Source organism: Saimiri boliviensis, chromosome 10 (genome assembly GCF_048565385.1).
Source record: "Saimiri boliviensis isolate mSaiBol1 chromosome 10, mSaiBol1.pri, whole genome shotgun sequence".
NCBI lineage: Eukaryota > Metazoa > Chordata > Mammalia > Primates > Cebidae > Saimiri > Saimiri boliviensis.
In genome coordinates, this window is record NC_133458.1 from 97,018,778 (window position 1) to 97,038,526 (window position 19,749).

General features: G+C 49.3%; 1 protein-coding gene across 1 annotated transcript; it reads left to right on the forward strand.

Moving 5' to 3' along the window:
• The first annotated feature begins 8,604 nt into the window (after positions 1-8,604).
• INMT (indolethylamine N-methyltransferase) lies at positions 8,605-13,556 on the forward strand. The gene is made up of 3 exons (XM_003935184.4): positions 8,605-8,782; positions 10,246-10,453; positions 11,889-13,556. The coding sequence occupies exons 1-3, from the start codon at positions 8,629-8,631 to the stop codon at positions 12,316-12,318; spliced, it is 792 nt and encodes a 263-aa protein (XP_003935233.3). The 5' UTR covers positions 8,605-8,628; the 3' UTR covers positions 12,319-13,556.
• Positions 13,557-19,749: the final 6,193 nt, after the last annotated feature.

The following is a 19,749-nucleotide window of genomic DNA, read 5'->3' on the forward strand; positions in this document are numbered from 1 at the left end:
GCCCATTTGTGATACAAAGAACGAAACAAAGCTATCTAACTGGATGGCTTCAGGAACTTCTTAGTTCAAAGGGTGAAGTTTGCAGCAGCATAAGTCTACAATAAGTTTCACGTATTCAATTTATTTATTCCATACTTACTGAGCACGTCTTACGTGCTAGGCACTAGGGATGCAGCTATGAACAAGAGAGAGGCGTTTCCTGCCTCAGTTACAATCTCTATGTCAGTGAGGCAAGGGCGATAGAGACAGGAAATAGAGTAACATGTGAGATGAAGGAAATAAATGGGTGATATGATCGTGAATGGAGAAAGAGATGGGAAGCACCTACTCTATGTGGTAAGGGTAGGGATAGGTACCATTTGAGCTGAGATGTGGAATATGAGGAGGGGGCCAGGAATGAAGGCTGCCCCCCTTCTTCTCTTCTGCTTCCTCCTCCCCTTCTTGTTTCCTGTCATCATCTCTATTTCTAGATCAGTGCTTCTCAGACTTTAATGTAGGTACGGATCACCTGGAGACGTTAAAATGCGGATTGGATTCAGCAGGTCTGGGCTGGGACCTGAGATGCTACATTTCTAACAAGTTCCTGGTGATGTCGCTCCTACTCCATGGCCCGCTCCTTATGCAGCAAGAGCCTGGAGGTGGGGTAGGTGCCGATGCGAGATAATGGAGCCAGGATCAGGGCAGTGGCGGGGCGACAAGGGCCGCTAGATGGATTTGAGGGCTGCTTGGGAGGTAATGTCAAGGCCTGGGGAAGCCAGTGGTGCAGATCAAGGGTGAGAGAGGAAGAGGGTAGGGCGGCACGCATGTGTCTGACATGGATGAGGATTGCACAGGAGTTCCTCGCTGGGCTGGGGAGAGGGGAGGAGGAGCAGAGCTGGGGGGCCAGGAGATGAGCAGTGTGCTTTTGAACGTCAGTTTGAGGGTCCCTGGGCTAGGCCGTTGGAGGCAGCTGAATACTGTAGTGGTGGGGAGAGGAGAGCAAGTAGGGCTGAAATACAGAGCTGCTCTGTGGATGAACTGCTAGAAGTTGTGAGTGATTTTTGGATGCTGCCAGTGATATATCAACAGAGGCAGCTCAGATGGCTCTGTCATGATTCAGAAGACCTTTTCCTATCATCAAGGATCCCAGGGCCTGAAGGATCTAGCACATCAGGGATCATCCGTTTACACTTAGACCACTATTATACAGTCCTGCTTTACCAACAGTGTGGAGCTCGGGCTGGGGGTAGGTGGAGAGGAAGTACTTTGTGCTTTGTATCCATGGTGGCCAGGGTGGGTCTTGGATTGGCAACATCAGCATCCCTGGGGACATTTGAGAAATGCAAATTATTTGCCCCGGCTCAGATCTATAGACTCAGAATTTGCATTTTGACAGGCTCACGTGTAGTTCATTAGCACAGTAGTTTAAGAAGTGCCGGCCCAGGCCAGCTGTTCTCAGTCTTCCATACATTTGAATCACCAGGGAAGCTTTACAAGGTACTGATGCCTGGGTGGCACCTCCAAGAGTTTCTCATCTAAATTGGGGTAAGGCCCAGGATTCAGGACTTTTACAGCTGCCTAGATAAGTCTAATGGATATCCAGAGTGAAAATCCCTGCCCTGGCCCCACCCAACCTTCATTGACTGACTATATATAGCTGGGAATATTGAAGGTGAATAACTCTGCAGAAGTAACTTTGCATCTTTGGGCCTCAAGTTGGAAATCGACAACCCCTCCAGCTGCCCCCATTTCCATTCCCATGTGCCTGGTGGGAGCTTGGAGGAGGGCAGGCCCTATGGGAGGTTTCTGGGCAGTCCCAGAGTCCCCATCCATGAAGAGCTGGCTGGAAGGCGTCAGGTTGTGTGAGCTCAGCAGCCGCAGATCCTCCCCAGGTCCCTACTGCCTGCCAGGCCAAGACAGGGAACTGCCAAGGTGAAGAGTCTGGGGGGCATTTCTAGTGCTTGCCCTGGGAAGTTCTGGCTGGCAGGGGAGACCATCAAAGACCAGAGGGAGGAGAGCCTACCAAGCTGGGGTAAGAGAAGGGGTAGGGATATTTTCTGGGTAGAGTGCCCACGTCTTCCTCTCTCACCTGGAGAGAGAAGCTGGAGAAATTAGGTGTCAACTCTAGGATGTGCCCAGGAACCTCATTATTTCTGGGATAATTCAGTTTAAGATGCATTCCTTTCTATGACTCCTTGCTACTCAAAGCATGGTCCTCCGACCAGCCGTGTCAGCATCCCTTGGGAGCTTGTTGAGAATGCAGAATCTCAGCCCTACTGGCTCAGATGTACCGGATCAGAATTCAGAGTTTAGCAAGATCCCCAGGTGACCCACAGGCATGTTGGTTTGGAAAACCTAATTTCCTGGGCCCTAGCGAAAATACAGTGTCCAGGACCACGAAAGAAGTGGGTCCAAGCTTCCTAGAGGCCCTGCCTCTCCAAAGGTTTCCAGGTTCCTCCCGGTGGGCTGGCTCATGGTTCCTCTGCCTGGTTAGGTCTGGCAGAAGAGGTGGCAGGAAATGGACCTTTCTCTCCTAAGGAGGCTCAACACGGAATCTGCTTTCCAGCCTCCACCTGCTGCTTCCTGCCCTGCACTGCCCTCTGGTGGCCATGGGAGCCATTGCCACCTGGCATTGCCTGCTTCTCTGGCAGATCCAGGACCCAGGGATGAAACATGTCTGGTGGATGGGGGAAGACTCATCACCGCCCTCTGATATGAGGCTCAGGGACCCCCAAAACATGATGGCGGCAGTTTGGAAAGCACTGAACTTTAGCAGCAGGATGGCAAATGGGCCATGGGTGTTGGCTCAACGCTTCTCCCCATCACAGCTCTTTCCTGTACCGCTTGCTGGAGGCTGTTCGGAGGTGTGGCATGGACTAGAGAGGAGGGGAGGAGTTCTGTGTTGCAAGCAGGTGCAGGTAGGAGGTTGCTGGACTGGCTTCGGGAGCCCTGTTCGTGGGTGTGGTCCCTGAGGCTGCAGCCAGAGTGTGCAGGGCCTCATGTGCTGTTGCTGAACCCGGCCCTTATCCCTGTGGGCCATGGTTTTTAGCAGAACAGAGCCTGGCCTGCACTGGCTTTGGAAGGCTTCTCTGTGGAGAACGGACTGGGGTTGAGGCACTGGGAGTTGAAAGACCCGTGAGGGGTCATGCCACATTTCGGAGCGTGGTTGGGGGCTTCACGTAGGCCTGGCCTGGGTGGAGAAACGCTGACAGTCCTCCCACACCCCAGGGAGAATGCGGAAGCCCCGTGTTAACAGCCGGCTGGAACACAGCTGGCTGTTTGAGTCAGAGGGAGGTCCAGAGATGTATGACCTTGTGAAGGTCCTTCTTGGGATGTGGCCCCAGGCCTTCCCAGAGGTCAGAGGTCCCATGTTCTTGGCCATATGGATGGGTCCCGGTTCTGCCCTGCTGGTCAGCCTCAGCCAACCATTTCCACAGGAGCCATCACCACCAGGTCTGTGGTAACCTGCACAGAGCCCAGGCTCCAATGCTGCCTCTGCCCCTGACCACCGAGACCTCTGGGTGGACCCAGTCCCCTCCCTTCCCAGACCTTGGCTTCCTCACCTGTGGGAGCAGGAGCTTGACCTAGAGGTCTTCTTTGCTCTCGGGTTTCCAGTTTAAGAACCTGAGATCCTTTTCCTCTGGCTGAAAAACCAGGCTCCCCAGGACCCGTACCATACCCCAGCCAGTGGGACATTTCGTGTCTGTTGCAGATGCTCTTGCTGCCTCTTCCCATCCCCTTGGCATGCTGGGTGAACTTCCCATGGGCAGCACCTGGGAGCCTTCGCTTGAGGATTCTCTCTTGGGCTGCGCTGTCCGAATACAGGCAAGCTGGATGTGCTGGGGAATTAATGCCCCTAGGAGCAGCTCTCAGTCATGACAACAGGAGGTGGTGGGCAAGTGCTGCAGCTGCCCAGGTGGGAAAACTCCGAGCCATGTGCTCTATGCTGGCCGCAGAGCCCCCAGCACGATGGTGTTCCAATTGCCCACAGCAGTAAGGGCTTGATGACACACCCTGTGTGGCTGCCTTCTCTGCTTTCCTTCCCACATCCTGATTGATGTTTCCTGGGTTCTCCCCTCAAATCGACATTTGTCAGCACTCAAATCCTTGTCTTAGGGTCTGCTTCTAGAGGAATCCAAACCAAGAGAGTATCCACCTAAGCCACATTTTGTTCATGATCTTTGGTGCAGGGTAGTGTAAGGGACAGACCCCTAGGCGGGGTGCTGGGGAAACCCTTGTTTTTCACTTGTGACCTTGGGACCAGGTAACAGGAATGAAGAGGTAGGGCTGAGGCCTGACCTGCTTTTAGCGGGGCTGTGGAACAAGACTGTGGATGCTCTGGTCATGACTTCCCCTCTGGGGCAGGCCCTCCTCTGCCAGGCTGGCCTCAGACACTGGGGTCCTTGCAGGCGACACCCTCGTTGATGGAGCAGGTCTCCGAGCAGCTGCTGGGGTGGAGTCACATCTCTGCACTTGGCAGCTGGCCTCCTGCACCACCTTTTCTACTGTCTCCTTCTCTGGTTGGAGCCAAAAAAAACATCTTGGCACCTACCATGTAGTGGGAGTGAGGGCAGCCATGGCGACCAGCTGCCCGTCAGGCTTCAGCAGGCTGGCCAGGCTCTGAGGGGCCACCCAGTACATGTCCACGTAGAGACAGGCGCTCTTCAGGGGCACCTGGGCTGACGCCAGTGGATGCGGCTTGGTCACATCACACTTCAGCAGCCACGTGGTTGTCCAGCAAAGCTGGTTCTCCTTCTCCTGCCACTCACTGCTATGGAGAAGGGTCACAGAGGTGACATGATGGTTATGACAGTAGCCCCTCAGCCCTCACCACTATCCTCTGGGCAAAGCCTGTGACTTAACCTGTTCAGCAGCTCTTTGAGCAAGATATTTTTCCCATTATGCAGATGAAGAAACTGAGGCACAGACTTGCCCAAATCAATACCCCTGTGCATTTGCTTTTGCTGTATTTGGATCCTTTTTCTGTATTTCCGTATTCTGTATTTTTCTGTATTTTGGATGCCTATATGTGGGATTCCTGGGTCAGAGTTCTAAAAACTTTCAGTACAACAAATAAGTTAGGCAAATAATCACCAAATGATTTTTCCAAAAGGAAAAACAGTGTTTTCTTCCTTTTAATTTTTTAGGACAAATATTTAATTTTTCTCTAATGAAATATGAGATAATATAACATAATATAGAATAATAAATGTGGTATTTTTTTCTTTGGGCTTTCTTCAATCTAGGTATAGAAAATCCTCTCTTACTCAGAAGTTTGATAACAATTTGACTGTGACAGCTTCCGTGATTGATTTTTAGAAAAATGTTTAGCCTTTATTTTGATGTTTGGTGTGAGATGAGGGTCTGAGTAGCTGCTTACAGCTCACAAGAGAAAACAGAGTCTCATGTACACCGGCAAGTTCCTTCTCTGGACTCATTTCTTCACTCCACAGAGCCAGGCAAGGAAGAGAAGTAGCAAGGTATCAGGGAGTGCGGAAGGCTGGGATGGTAGTTTCCCTGATATTGTGAAGGAGCTTGATCCTTTTCTTATCTGTCTGGCTTTTCAAGTGGTCTTATTTTCTTGACAGGCAGCTTGAAATTTGCTCCTTTGCTTACTATTAAAACAGAAGTCCTCCTGAATTGGAAATGTCCTTGCTCTATTTTAAAAAATCACTGTATAGAAAGGTGCCTAAGATGAGATGCACATTCTTAAAAGGGCCTGAAGCTTAGCTCTGTCATAAACAAAATGTTGTCACATTGAAGAAGGCAAATCTTAGGACAGTGGTTCTCAACTGGGGACAATTTTTCCTCCCAGCGGACATTCGACAATGGCTGGAGACATTTTTGGTTGTCCTGAAAAATGTGACTTTGGAGCATACTGGCATCTAGCAGGTAGAAGCCAGGGATGCTGCTAAAAATCCTACAACATGATTCAGCAACCCACCCCAACAAGGAAGGATCTGGTCTGAAGAGCCAACAGTACTGAAGTTGAGAAACTCGCTCTTAGAATATATCCGTAAGAGGCTTCACTCTGAGCAGATTGCCCTAGTGCTGTTAGGACGCTTGGCCAGGCCAGAGTCAGGAGGCACGTAGGGATGGAGAAGGCCTGAGTGGCGGAGAAGCAGGTGGAAGCCAGAGGGTCGAGGCTCTCAATGCCAAGGGGGAGTTTGGATTCATTCCTCTGGGGAGCAGAAGGCACTGGAGGCCTTGCATTAGGAAAGGCATCCTCTGTCCATCCAAGGACATCCAATTGCAGCAGGATGTGTAGTTCTGGGAAGGATGGTCTCTCCCAACCCTGTACAGACTCCCTAGCTGCCCATGTCCTGCTGCAGGGGCTCTGTAATCCTGGATAGTACATGCATGTCTATGGTTCAGCCCCTTCAGTGTTAATGCGGGGCTTCTTCCATGTGCCTCCATATCTGCTCTCCATCCTCTCCAGGCTACTTCAGGCACCAGGAGGCTGACTTGTGGACTATAGTCACCACTCCCTTCCTTCTAAATTTGGCAGGATATTGGAGGGAGGCAAGAGAAGGAGGTCTGGGTGATTATTCTTTAGCTACTGTATTAGTCTGTTTTCATACTGCTAATAAAGACATATCCAGGACTGGGTAATTTATGCAGGAAGGAGGTTTAATGGACTCGCTGTTCTACATGGCTGGGGAGGCCTCAGAATCATGACTGAAGGCAAAGAGGAGCAAGTCATGTCGTACAGGGACGGCAGCAGGTGAAAAGAGAGCTTGTGCAGGGAAAATCCCCCTTATAAAACCATCAGATATCGCAAGACTTTGTCACTATCGTGAGAACAGCATGGGAAAGACCTGCCCCCATGGTTCAATGGCTTCCTACCCAGCCCTTCCCACAACCCGTGGGAACTGTGGGAGCTACAATTCAAGGTGAGATTTGGGTGGGGATACAGCCAAACCATATCAGCCCCTTTGCTGTTGGCTGCTGCAGGAGGCCCTCTCTGCACAGCTCTGTCTCTCAGTCTTGCTGGGATGGTGGCTCCTCCATGCTTTGAGCCCTCAGGTTCTGTGATGGTGCTTTCTGTGACTCAACTTGGCTAGGCCTTGGTGCCTAGACAGGTGGTCAGTCATGATCCTGGCTGTTTGTGTGAGGGTGGTTTTGGATGAGATTCACATTTAAATCAGTGGACTTTGAGTAAAGCAGACTGCCCTCCTTAATGTAGGTGGGCCTCATCCAATCAGCTGATGGCCCAAGTAGAACAAAAGATGGGCCTTCCCCGAGCAAGAGGGAATTCTGGCAGCAGCTGGTCTTTGGACTTGAACTGCAACGTTGGCTTTTCCTGGTTCCGCCCTTCAGATTTTGGACTTACCGGCCTCCACGATTACACGAGCCAATTCCTGAAAATAGATCCGTTTTCTGTCAGTGTATACATCCTGGGCTCTGTTTCTCTGGAGAACCCTGACTAACAGAGGTATCATGTGGCTTCCTTCCACCCTGCCCACACCTTAGTTAGTAACGTGCCTTTATTGCACACTCCTCCAGTTATGTAACGTGAGCACTGCAGTTTCCTGCCTGCTCTGAGTGCCTTCTGCAGGCCAGCACATTGGCCGCAGGCCTCCCTGGAGGCTGCCCAGGCGCCTGCTCCTTGGAAGCCAGGCCCCAGATGACTGCTGGGTGTTCCCGCCTCTGTGGCATCCTCTGTCTCTTGGGCCCTGTGGATTCAGATTTTATTTGTTTACTTAAAGCCAGAACAAGGCATTCCTGTCCTTCCCGCTTTCAGGGCAAGAGGCCTGAACCTCCACTGTAGCAGATTCATTTCTGTCTGGTTTGTGGCCAAGTCAGAGCCATTTCCTAGTGCAAAAAACAGAGACTGAGCTTTTCTCTGTCTGTGGGAGATTTTACAACTCAGCCCCATTTCAAAGAGAAGGAGACTGAGGCCAGCAGTATCTTACCTGGACTTACCTGGTGAGTCAGCTGCCAAGAAGTCAGGATCCCTCTGATGGTTTATGTTTTATGGCCGGGCGCCCTTGTTCTCATTCATGGAGATGGATGATACTTTCTGCTCTTCCAGTGGCCTGCACAGTGATGCCAAGTCAGCCATTCTGCTCTGCCTCCTGGGGTCTGAACTCTGTTCTCCAGCAGGGATAGGGGATGCATGAAGCTCTACCTACTGCCTGGCCTAGAGAGAGCCACTGGGCCCCCTGACCACCAGGGGACAAGCTGGGGATCTCACTGTGCACTCAGGTCACAATACCTGTGACTGGGGGAGTGGCTTCGGTCCTGACAGTGAGTGAAGTGGGCATATAGGTGGGGAAACGTGCGTCTGACACCTGATGGAGGCCACACAGCAGCACGTGGCTGGCAGGACTGAGAGTTGCACTCAGGGCTGGGCACCATCAACTGCCTTTGGTGGACATGGGTTTGTCCCTAGAGAAAGCAGGGCCAGGGCGGCTACAGCCCCAGCTGTCATGGTTCTGGGGTTGGGGGAACCTCAGGTGTGCGTGTCAGTGTGGCTGGGAGGTGGTGAGGGATACACTCCCTTCTGCATCCCCCTAGAAGGAGAAGCTTGAGAGACATACATGGGAGGAGCGATGGGATGAGGCTGGAATGCTGGAGGTGGAGCCTGGAGAGCTCGGAGCCCTCATAAGACCGGACAGGCAGGAGGCGGCATATTTCAGGGCCACCATGGAGGGCAGCTTCACGGGGGGTGATGAGTATCAGAAGCACTTTGTGCCCAGGGACTACTTGGCCACTTACTATAGTGTCGATGGCAGCCACTTGCCTGAGGTCGAGATGCTGAAGTTTTACTTGGAGTGTCTCCACAAGACCTTCGGCCCTGGTGAGCAGAGGATGGCCCTTCCCCTCAAGCCTCTCTCCAAGGAACCTGGATGGGGATGGGGACAAGGTGTCCTGGGGGCCATCTTGTCTCCTCTAGGGGTTGCTGGGGGTAAGCTGGGGGAGCTGCTGGAGACTTGTCCCTCTCTTTGGGTAGCTGTTATGCTGGAGGTTGGGTCTGTCTCCCCATGGCTCAGGAGCTGTGTGCCAGCTGAGGGATCTGGATCCATGGGAAGAGCACAGCTCATGCAGTTCCCACACTGTTCTCCATTAGCCCCTAGGTCTTTGAGGTGGAGCAGAAAAGGGTTTCCAGGTCGTCATCAAGTTCAGCCCTGCCCTTAAACAGCCAGGCCTCTGGGACCCCCAGAAGGCCAGGGGCAAACAGCAGGATTGTAGCGGGTTGGGTCGGGATTGCCTATTCCTGGAGCATGCAGCCCAGATGTGGCTGTGATGAGGACCTGGAAAAGCCCTGCTCTGGGACGAGGATTGTTAGGTGGGGTCTCAACCCTGTTGCAAACCTGACAACAAGGCCCTCAGGTCCCAAGGACCTAAACTGAGACATCTGTACAATGGATGGTGACTTCCGCCTGCCTCCTGGTGATCTCTTCCCTCCCCATGGTGACCCCATGATTTGGTGTGTTTTCCAAGCTCAAGCAGCCATGTCCTCACTTTGAGCACTTGACTGGGTAACAATAAGGGTGAGTCTCCTGGTGGTCTGGGGGATAAAAGGGGTTAAAATGTTGCTGAGCCTGGAGGAGCAGGCCAGTATGGGAGGCAGAAATCGAGAACAGCCAGACTGGGTGTGACCAAGCCTGAAAGGCCAAGTGATGGCCCCACGCCAGGGCTCCAGACAGAATGTTGGAAGTCATGCTTCGTTCCAGCTTCCAGATGACCCTGGATTTACTCCTGGGGCCATCTTCCCAGATCATCTCCTTCTCAGCCTCCTGCTTCCTATTCCTGTACTCGTACACCCCTCCCACCTCCAAGGAATGAGAAACCCATCCAGGCAGGGCTGAACTTCCCAGAGACGCTCCTAGCTCCCAGTCAGCCTGAAACTTAAAGGGCCACTGCCCCCGGCATGTCCTCTCTAATCTCTCCAGCCCGAATCTTCTCTAGAGTAGGGCTTGGGTCTCTTTTCTCTGTCCCAGAAAGATTATACTCCTGGCTTATATTCTTGGCTGAAAGATATTGGGCAAATTGTTTAACCTTTTTCAGACTCACTTTTCTAATTTATAAAATGAAGATAGTGATAGTAGTCACAGGGTAGTTATGAGGTGTAAATGGAAATGAACGCATATAAAATATTTAGCATGAGGCTTGGCTCACAGGAAGCCACCAGTCCGTGTTAACCACTGTGCTTGGTGCTGCTTGCCCCTTGGGTAAGACCAGGGTGTGTGTTCTCATCCCTGTGTCTATCTCGGGTCTCATTTCTTTTACACATCCCTTACCAGTCTTTCCTTCCCACAGGAGGCCTCCAAGGGGACACGCTGATAGACATCGGCTCAGGTCCTACCGTCTACCAAGTTCTTGCAGCCTGTGAGTCCTTCCAAGACATCACACTCTCTGACTTTACCGACCGTAACCGGGAGGAGCTGGAAAAATGGCTGAAGAAGGATCCGGGGGCCTATGACTGGACCCCGGTGGTGAAATTCGCCTGTGAGCTCGAAGGAAACAGGTAGGGGTGCAGAGGTTGGGGAGGGGCTCCCAGACCTTCTTTCTCAGAGGGCTCTCTGGCCTCTTGGTTGTCTCGGACATTTTCAGGACAGTAGGGCCTTCAGGTGTACGACCAGAGGTCTTGCCGTGGGGACAGAGTAGATGGGCCCCCAAGTTTCAGGATTACAGGAGTTTCAGGGGCAAGTCTCTGATCATAGGACTATGTTGAGGTGTGATGTAGCCAAGTATGAACACTGAAGACCAGGTTATAGAACCCTTCCTTCCTTCTTCTCTTTCTTCTTTTCCCTAATCTATATATCTACCTATCTTGTATATATCTAACTATCCATCCGTATCCATCCATCCATGCACCCACCAATCCATCCATCCATCCATCCATCCATATTCACCACCCACCCACCTATCCATATCCATCCACCCACCACACATCCATTCACCCAGCCAGTCAGCCAGCTATTCATCCATCCGTCCATCTGTCCATTCACCCATCTATCAATATTCATCCATCCACTCACTCACCCATTCATTCACCCATCTCCATCCATCCACTCACCCACCCACCTATCCCTATCCATCAATCTACCTGCCCATCCATCTATCCATTCATCCACCCACCCATTCATATCCATCCATCCATCCATATCCATCTATCCATCCACACATCCATCCATCCAACCACCCATCCATCCATCCATCCATCCATGTCCACGCAAATTAATCCATCCACCCACCCATCCATCCTTCCTTCTTCCCTCTATTGTCTGTACGGGTGCGATTATATGACATATAATGATGTGAACCCACCACCCAACCTGAGTACTTGGATATAATAAAGACTTATCTGTGCTTCTCTGTGACTCCTCGCTCCTGCCTTTCCCCACCTGAGGTAATCACTAATATGAATTTTATACGTATTCCCTTTTTCAAAAAAACTTTTTTCTTGCATACTTACGTATATCTAAACAATCTATTATTTAGTTTTAGTCACCTTTGAGCTTTATGGCAGAATAATTTGCCCTGTGTCATCTGGGATTTGCTTTTTATCACTCAACATTATATTTTTAAGATAGCTATATTCATGTATTATCTGTAGAAATTCATTAATTCATCTATCCATCCAATAGTGTTTGTTAACTGCCCCATCTGTGCTTGGGGTGGTTTTGTCCCTCCTGGGGATTAAGGGAAGGGGGCTCACATGAAGTCAGAGACAGAAAGGTTCCTTTAATTGTTCTGGTCCACTCTTGCTAACCATTTTTCTTTGGAAGAAACTGAGGCTCAGATCAGATCGGAAGGCCTGCTGTCAGGTCACACAGGGACTCAGGGACAGCAATCCTTTGGGGATTCAGAGATCATCTCCATCTGCTAGTCGCAGTGGACTGAGAGTTCCCTTTGGAACTTTAAAGTGCCTGCCTGACTCCCTCCCTCTCTCCCTGCAGTGGCCGGTGGCAGGAGAAAGAGGAGAAGCTGCGAGCAGTGGTGAAGCGGGTGCTCAAATGTGATGCCCACCTGGGCAACCCGCTGGCCCCGGCTGTGTTGCCGCCTGCCGACTGCGTGCTCACCCTCCTGGCCATGGAGTGTGCCTGCTGTAGCCTTGATGCCTACCGTGCTGCACTTTGCAACCTTGCCTCGCTGCTCAAGCCGGGTGGCCGCTTGGTGACCATGGTCACGCTTCGGCTCTCGTCCTACATGGTGGGGAAGCGTGAATTCTCCTGCTTGTCCCTGGAGAAGGAGGACGTGGAGCAGGCTGTCCTGGATGCCGGCTTTGACATTGAGCAGCTCCTATACAGTCTCCGGAGCTACTCTGTCACCAGTGCTGCCAACACTGGAGTCTGCTTCATTGTGGCTTGCAAGAAGGTTGGGCCCTGAGCCAGGAGGGCTAGCCAGAGGTCTGGCCAGGCTGTGAGGCCTTGACCATCTGTATGCTGGAGAGGGTCGAGGAATGGATACTAACAGCCCCTGCTTTCAACACTAACAATCCATCTTCTGAAATTCTGAGATTCTAACATCCTTGTTTTAGAATTCTAAGTTTCCAACATTCCTTATTCTAGGATCCTAGGAGTAGAATTCTCCATTTTTTAATATACTAAGGCTTACAGCTACCTTAGATGTGATCTGACTCCTGTGTACTGTGGAGCACCCTGGGATGTGGTTTCAGAGTCTGCCTAATATGTTAAGGACAAGGAAACCTCTAGATAGTGGCATACTGGGGAATGTTTCATAACCAGCTCTATAAAGGAAAAGCACTGAGGTGTGGCAGTCACCAATTTCTGTGGTGTAAACACTCCCACAATGGTTGGTTTCAAGCTACCAGTGGTTTAATGACCTGCTCATAAATCCCCTAACCATTTTACAGTTGACTCTCATGAGCTGATTTGAGTCAGCTGGAATACAACATTTCCTCTAGACTAAGGTCAGCAGATTTAGCAAATAAAAATACAGACTGCCCCAGTTCACTGAATTTTAGATAAATAAAATAAATTTTTAAGGCTAAGTATGTACGCAGAAATGCATGGAACATGCTTATCCTACACAATGATTTGTTGTTCACCTGAAATTCAAATTTAGCTGGGTGTCCTGTGTTTCATCTGTCAGCCCTACTTCAGACCCAAGAGTAAGGTACATGTATGCGCTTTGGTCAAGGAATAGGCAGAGGCGGATATCCAGGCCTGCATGACTCACTGGGTTTGGTGCACGGGTGCACACCTCTACTTGTTATATAGCCTTTTTGTGTAAATTCATACTTGGCTCTGAGCCACTGTTATCTGTAAAACATATACTTGTGTAACGCTATATAGGGGGGCTCTTGGGGCTCGGCTCAACATGGCTTGACATGGCAGGTGTGCTGGTACCCGGAGAGAGAAAGAGAGCCAAAGCTGTCCATCTTGCAAATGGATAGGAGGGAGCCAGGACACAGCTCGGCTTGCTTGTGCCCAGAGAGAGAAAAAGTTAAGCTGCTGACCCTGAAGGCAAGGGAGAGCCGGCTGCACAGCTGTGTGTGGGAGTCGCAGGCTCAAGCAGCTGAGACAGGGCGGACAGCGTGAGAGAGCTAGTGCGAGTAAGCTGCTGATGAGAGCGGTCGCTGAATAAAACCACATTCACCTGTCTATAGCTCCCGGATGTTCTTTCTGCCCATCTACCCACTCCCCTTGGACTTCAGCATGGGCTGGACCTGGACCCCAGGACCTGACACCAAGTGAGAAGAGGAGCAGCCCAGGGATCAAGGCTGTTCCTGGTACATCAGGTGCCTTTGTGCAAATTAGGAAGAGGTGCTCCTGCAGGTGGACACATTGCAGAAAGAAGTGTTCAGGGCAGATTAATTGAGAAATGCTGTTCCATCTCCCCATGGAAGGGCTATGAGAACAAGGTACCTCTTCTGGGGAGACTAATTAGAGAAAGGTGTCCCTTCCTTAAGGCTGATTGGGTCACACCCCTGAGCACCTGCCAGCCTCGCTTCCTCCCTCACCCCCAACCTGTGCCTTTCTGTGGGTACACCCTGGGCACAGCAGCCTTGATAAGAGCCAAGAGACCTGGAATCTAGTCTCAGCCCTGCCACTTATTTGCTAGGTTTCACTTCTCTGAGCCTCATATTCCTATCCATGAAATTTAATCTAATAATCTACATGAACAGTATTATTTTGAAATTCCATTTTACAGGTGAGGAAACTGAGACAGACTTTCTCAAAGTAGCTATTAAGTAGATAAGCTGGGCTTATGAACCAAGCAGTCATTCCAGAGCCTGAGCTTAATCTGTACCCCACACTGTCATCTCACAGGGGTCCCAGAAGAACATCTAACTAGGCTTGGGGGAAGTCCAGGAAGGCTTCACGGAGGTGATCTGTGAGCTGAGACTTAAGAGTGAATAGTTCACTGACTGCTGATGGAGAGAAGGGCCAGCCATTCACAGCAGAGGAAAAACCTGTGTGTTGTGGCTAATTACACAAAAACCCATCTCCACCCCTAAGTCATGACCCCCATGGTCCAGAAGTAACATGAATATAAAAACAGAAGACACAAGAGATTTATTAGCCATGTGGTACCCCCCACTTCCTCCTTATCCATCTTTACCACATCATGGGAATCAAGTATGAAGGCCAAGCCAGACTTGAAGAGATGCCAGCAGAAACATTTCACAGGTTCAAAAGGATATGAATTTCCTAGTCTCTTCCTGACCCATGACCAACTCCTGCATCTTTATACAGGTGGAGCTGGAGGTTGAGGGGGCTAAGGGGAATGTGGGAAAGAGGAGGATGAACGCCCCACAGCTCTTTTGCCCTCTGCCTGTAAGCTCAGCCTCTCGTATTCTAGTGCATTCTTGGCTCCTTGCTGAGAAATGCTGCTTGTCTTGTGACTCCATTCCAATCTCAAAAATCCTGCATTTATTCTTTTTCTTAGATCTCTGAAAAAATGCAAAGTCAGGGAACATGGTTGTTTACCAGAGGCATTTTAACTGCTTATCTAGAAAGGAAAGGAACAAAAGTTGACTGTTCTGGTCATCTCAGCTTAGGCAGCACAGAGGTCCTGGAGAAGTTTTCATAGGCAACTGTCTCTGCTTATGGGAAAAGCTATACAGACATGCAGTTGTGCACAGGCACAGAAGTGAGGCTCAGGCTGGTGTGGAGATCAAGGACTGCAAGACTTGGGCTCTGAGATCCTGCACATGGGCATGTTACATGTGCAATAAGAATGTGGGGTGTCATGATTTGAGATCCTAACAAGAAGAACCAGAGATGTAGAAACACGTCATCTTGAAACAAAAGAACACCAGTGTTCCAAAGATTGTTAATTGTTCTCCCATGCCCATTATGCCCTCCCTATAATCAAGTTGTGGCACATCAGTATGAACAATCCCTCTGGGAATATCTGGTCTAGCAAACCCTAGAGAAAGAGACCACTGCCTCACAATTGATTGAGCTTTCACTCATTCTTGGAGATTTATAGTATTTTGGTTGAAAAGATAGCTGCTTTAACAAAAGACCCCCTCATTCCCATTTCCAAAAACAGAAAACAAAAACCAAGCTCAAACCAGATGAAAGTGTATTTCTCTCATCTGTAACCATCTGAGGTCCATGTCACTGTGTGACTCTGCTCCATGCAGTGATTCAGGGAACCAGGTTCCTCCATCTTACTTCTGCCATCCCCCAAGGTAGCACACTTAAACTTGAGTGAGCATCAGAAGTACCTGGAAGTCTTATAAACACAGATTGCTGGGCCCCACCCTGAGTTTCTGATTCAGTAAATCTGATATAGGAACTGGGAATTTGCATTTCTAATTTTCAAGTGGTGCTGATGCTGGTGTTTGTGGGGCAGCTACACTTTTGAGAATCATTGTTCTTAGGTGTTGCTTTTGTCTTTAGGGTCACAGTATATGATCATTGTTGCAGCTGGTGCTCTGGCTTACAGGAGAGAAAAGAGTATGAAAGAGATGGGGCCTGGTTTTAAGGTGCCAGCCCTCTTATTCTGCTGGTGACGACTTAGTTCCATGGCTGCCTCTGATTTCAAGAAAGGCTGGGAAATACTATGCGGCTTAGAAGTCATTTGCCCAGCTCCAAACATATAACCATGCACGAAAGAAAGAATAGATTCTATTGAGCAACTAGCAGACTTCACACAGGACTCTGCCACTTTGGGAGCAGTTTCAATTCATTTACTTAGACCAGAATTTTTATGCAGAATGTTACTTGAAGGATACTATGTTATGATTTCCAAAGAGTATGTGCATTATTTCAACAGGAATTTTTCACAGGGAGGCACTGACAGCTATGTCTGAAGGTTTGGGGTCTGCGCTTGCTGGTGAAAACGTCGGAGTGTGAAGCAATTGCCAAAAATCTCGGCTTGCCCCAGAGAATGCACCATTATCTGGACAGCATCCGAGGAGCTTTGATCAAGAATTTCCTAGGGCCATTCCAGGGCAAGTGTGCAGCAAAGCAGGTTGGAGTTTGTATTATTTAGGGGTGTGTGCGTGCGTGCGTGTGTGTGTGTGTGTGTGTGTGTGTGTGTATGTGTGTGATTTAATTGGTTCTTTTTCTCTGGGGACACCCTTCTTACTCCCTTGATTTATTTTAAGGAATTGGCTCACATGATTGTGGGGACTGACCAGTTTGAAACCTGCAAGGCAGGCTGGCAGGCTGGAGACCCAGCGAAGGGCTGATGCTGCAGCTTGAGTCCAAAGGCAGGCTGGAGACAGAACACTCTCCTCCTTGGGGAACCTTAGTCTTTTTCTTTTAAGCTCATCAACTTACTAGATGAGGCCCAACCACAGTGCAAAGGATAAGCTGTTTTACTCAAAGTCTGCACAGCAACATCTAGACTGGCATTTGACCAAAGAGCAGGGTATCATGGCCTAGCCAAGTTGACACGTGAAATTAACTACCACATTGGTGGAGAATTACACATTCTTCTTGATTAAAATGGACATTTCCTCAAAACCCCATGGGATACCTTCGCTGTCTTCTTACCTCTCCCCAGCCAGTCCCCATGCACAGACCTGCACAGACGGCTGGGCCTCACCATTCCTGACAGTGAGGAGGTCTTGAATGCACCAGGCCTAGTGAAAGACCAACGCTCTCCCTGGGATGATGGCTGTCCCATCTCCTCTTACTAGAGCCTGGCTGCCGCCTGGGTCCCCCCTCCATCTCCAGTCTCATGTTGGTGATCATGTGGATACAGCCTGGGAGCAAAGATTGGGAGGTGGTAGATTAAATAGAGCCATGTGTGTGTGTGGGGGGATTGTGTAAATAAGCTGTTCCTTCATATTGCCAAGGACAGTGGCCTGGGCTGGACCCCCCATCCTGACCTCTGGGGGTGGTGGCCAGACAGCTGGGAAGGTCTGAAGATCATATCACTAGAAGGAGTTTCACAATGTTCTTCCAACCCAGCTAGTCCAGACATGTTGCATTTGGTCAGATCCCTGTTCCCAGCCCCCAACCCTGACAGCCAGTCCCTGGGAGGACATGGTTATAGGGAAAAGTGTGTGTGCTTCTGTTCTCTGGAACCCCCTGATCCACACCCTCCAGACCCTCAAGGAGCCCTCGGTTGGAGGGGGTTCATTCGGTCAGTCACCTCCCTGGAGCATCCCGGAGGAAGCAACACTTGATGCTCACAATCTTGCAAAAGATCCAGCCCCCCATGTAGCAGGCCTCACCTCCCTGCCCCAAGCCCCACAACACACCATCCCCACCCTGCTGCCAGAACCAAACAGGGTACCAGACAGAATTCAGGGGGTCTAGAAATTCCTGTGGGTGGACTCACACGAATGCAGGAGCTCATTGACTCAGAAATGCACAGAGCCATAGATGTATAGTGATGGATATAATTTCACACACACACACACACACACACACACACACACACACACACTTTTCTCCTCTGTGTGACACCTGTGTTATCAGGCAAGGCCATCTAAGTTGTCCCTCCAATGTAAAGTCCGTTGAATTTTCCTCCCTCCCTTCCTTCTATACCTCAGGGACATAGAGTTAATTAATAACACAACTCATGTCAATTCATGACATCCTGTCATGATTGGCCCTTGAGAGTCCATCTTTCATTAACTACTGAATCAATAGAAATAATATAAAAGATGCTTAAGAAACAAATACACTCATGACAGCCAGAGCACTGATGAATACTTATCATTACCTACGTCATTCTTTTCTGCCATGTCCTTGACCTTCCCTTTCCCAAGTAACTGCTGACCTGAATCACATCTTCATTTCCTTGCTTTTATTTTTATAAAGCTTTATCAAAGCTCTATTTTCCTACAAGAAATTATGACTTGTTGGTTTAACAGTGTGTACAAAGATTTTATGCTGCTTGTCATCTTTTAGGAGTTCACCTTTGTATCACATTCCCGTTGTTGAGATTCCGTATGTATTTCCATTGTATTGTTGAGAAGGTGAATGAAATGACTGCCTATCACTAATGAGATACATACTCATCTCGGCTAAATCTGCCTTTAGGTCCATGGGTAACATGGAGAAATTATTGCTTTCTGGGTACCACACAAGCTTGTTTTAGAGTTCTTGCTCAGTTAGCAGGCTCCATGGGTTTATCTCTGTTTTATGAAACCTGGAAAAGCATTTCCTTTGCTTTTTAAGTGATTGTAGATATTTACAATGATTGGGTCCTTATTTTGATGGCATGGCTGTTTTTTTTTTTTTTTTTTAATCTCCAGCATGGTTTTTTTTTTTTTTTTCTTAATAAGACCTCAATCACCATTCAAGGTCAGGCAGGAGAGCAGGGCTCCCTTAGGTTGGAGAGAATGTTTCAGCTCACAGGAACATGATGTAGCGAAATCCGGATTCCTTGTGGAGGACTGGTGGAAAAGAATGGGACACATGGTGCAATCTAGTCTTTCCCAGATTTCTGGCAGCACACCCTCTGCCCTTCCACAATGACCAGATGGCCTCTTTTACTTCCCACCTTAAGGTTGTGTTAAGGCTCTTTTATTCCCAGGAGCCAGCTATGTGCCTGGAGAAAGAATGCATTCCTGCACTTCTCTTGCTTAACCTTTCATTCCAATGTGAAAAAAAAGTTTCAGGGCCAGGAAAGTGACAAAGTCACACACACACACACACACACACACACACACACACACTTTTAACCATGTCTAGCCTAAGTTTTACCCGGACCTCCAATTGGGGCAGCTGTCTCCCAGCTAGTCTCCCTGCTTCCATACGGTAAGTCCTCATTTAGCCTCATCCATAGGTTTTTGGAAGTTGTAGCTTTCAGAGAAATGACATATAGCAAAACCAGTATTACTATAGGCTAATTGCTATAAATAAGAGTTGAATTCCTGGCATACATTTGGTCCCCAAAATATCACCAAACTTCTAAATAAAGAGTAAGATGCTTCAAATATTAAACACTGTACATACAATTAAGAAAAATTCACCTTAAAAAGTGAGATAATTACTTACCCACTTATTCCAGTTCAGGGTAAAGAGTGGTCAGGGCACAAGGCCTGCCCTGGACAGGACAACATTCCATCACAGGAAACACTCACACCCACACCCACATCTGCAGTCACTCACACTGGGACCGTGTAGACACACACATTCACCCAACATGCACACCTTTGGGATGATGGAGGAAACTCATGCAGACATGGGGAGAGCCTGCAAACTCTGCACAGATGGTAGCTCCAGCTGGGAACTGTTTTTTTTATTTTGCTTTCAGCGTCATAACCAAACGACGTTGAAGGAAGCGACGTTTTTTGAGGATCTGTTGTACTTGCCCCTCTACCGTCTATTCTCAACACAAAAGCTAAAGGGATCCTGTCAAACCTATGTCAGATCCTGT

Excerpts from the sequence above, each read along its gene's own strand:
- INMT (XM_003935184.4), top strand. The coding sequence starts at position 8,629 with ATGGAGGGCAGCTTCACGGGGGGTGATGAGTATCAGAAGCACTTTGTG. Across the intron at positions 8,783-10,245 it reads CCACAAGACCTTCGGCCCTG|GAGGCCTCCAAGGGGACACG; the intron begins GTGAGCAGAGGA and ends TCCTTCCCACAG. Across the intron at positions 10,454-11,888 it reads TGTGAGCTCGAAGGAAACAG|TGGCCGGTGGCAGGAGAAAG; the intron begins GTAGGGGTGCAG and ends CTCTCCCTGCAG.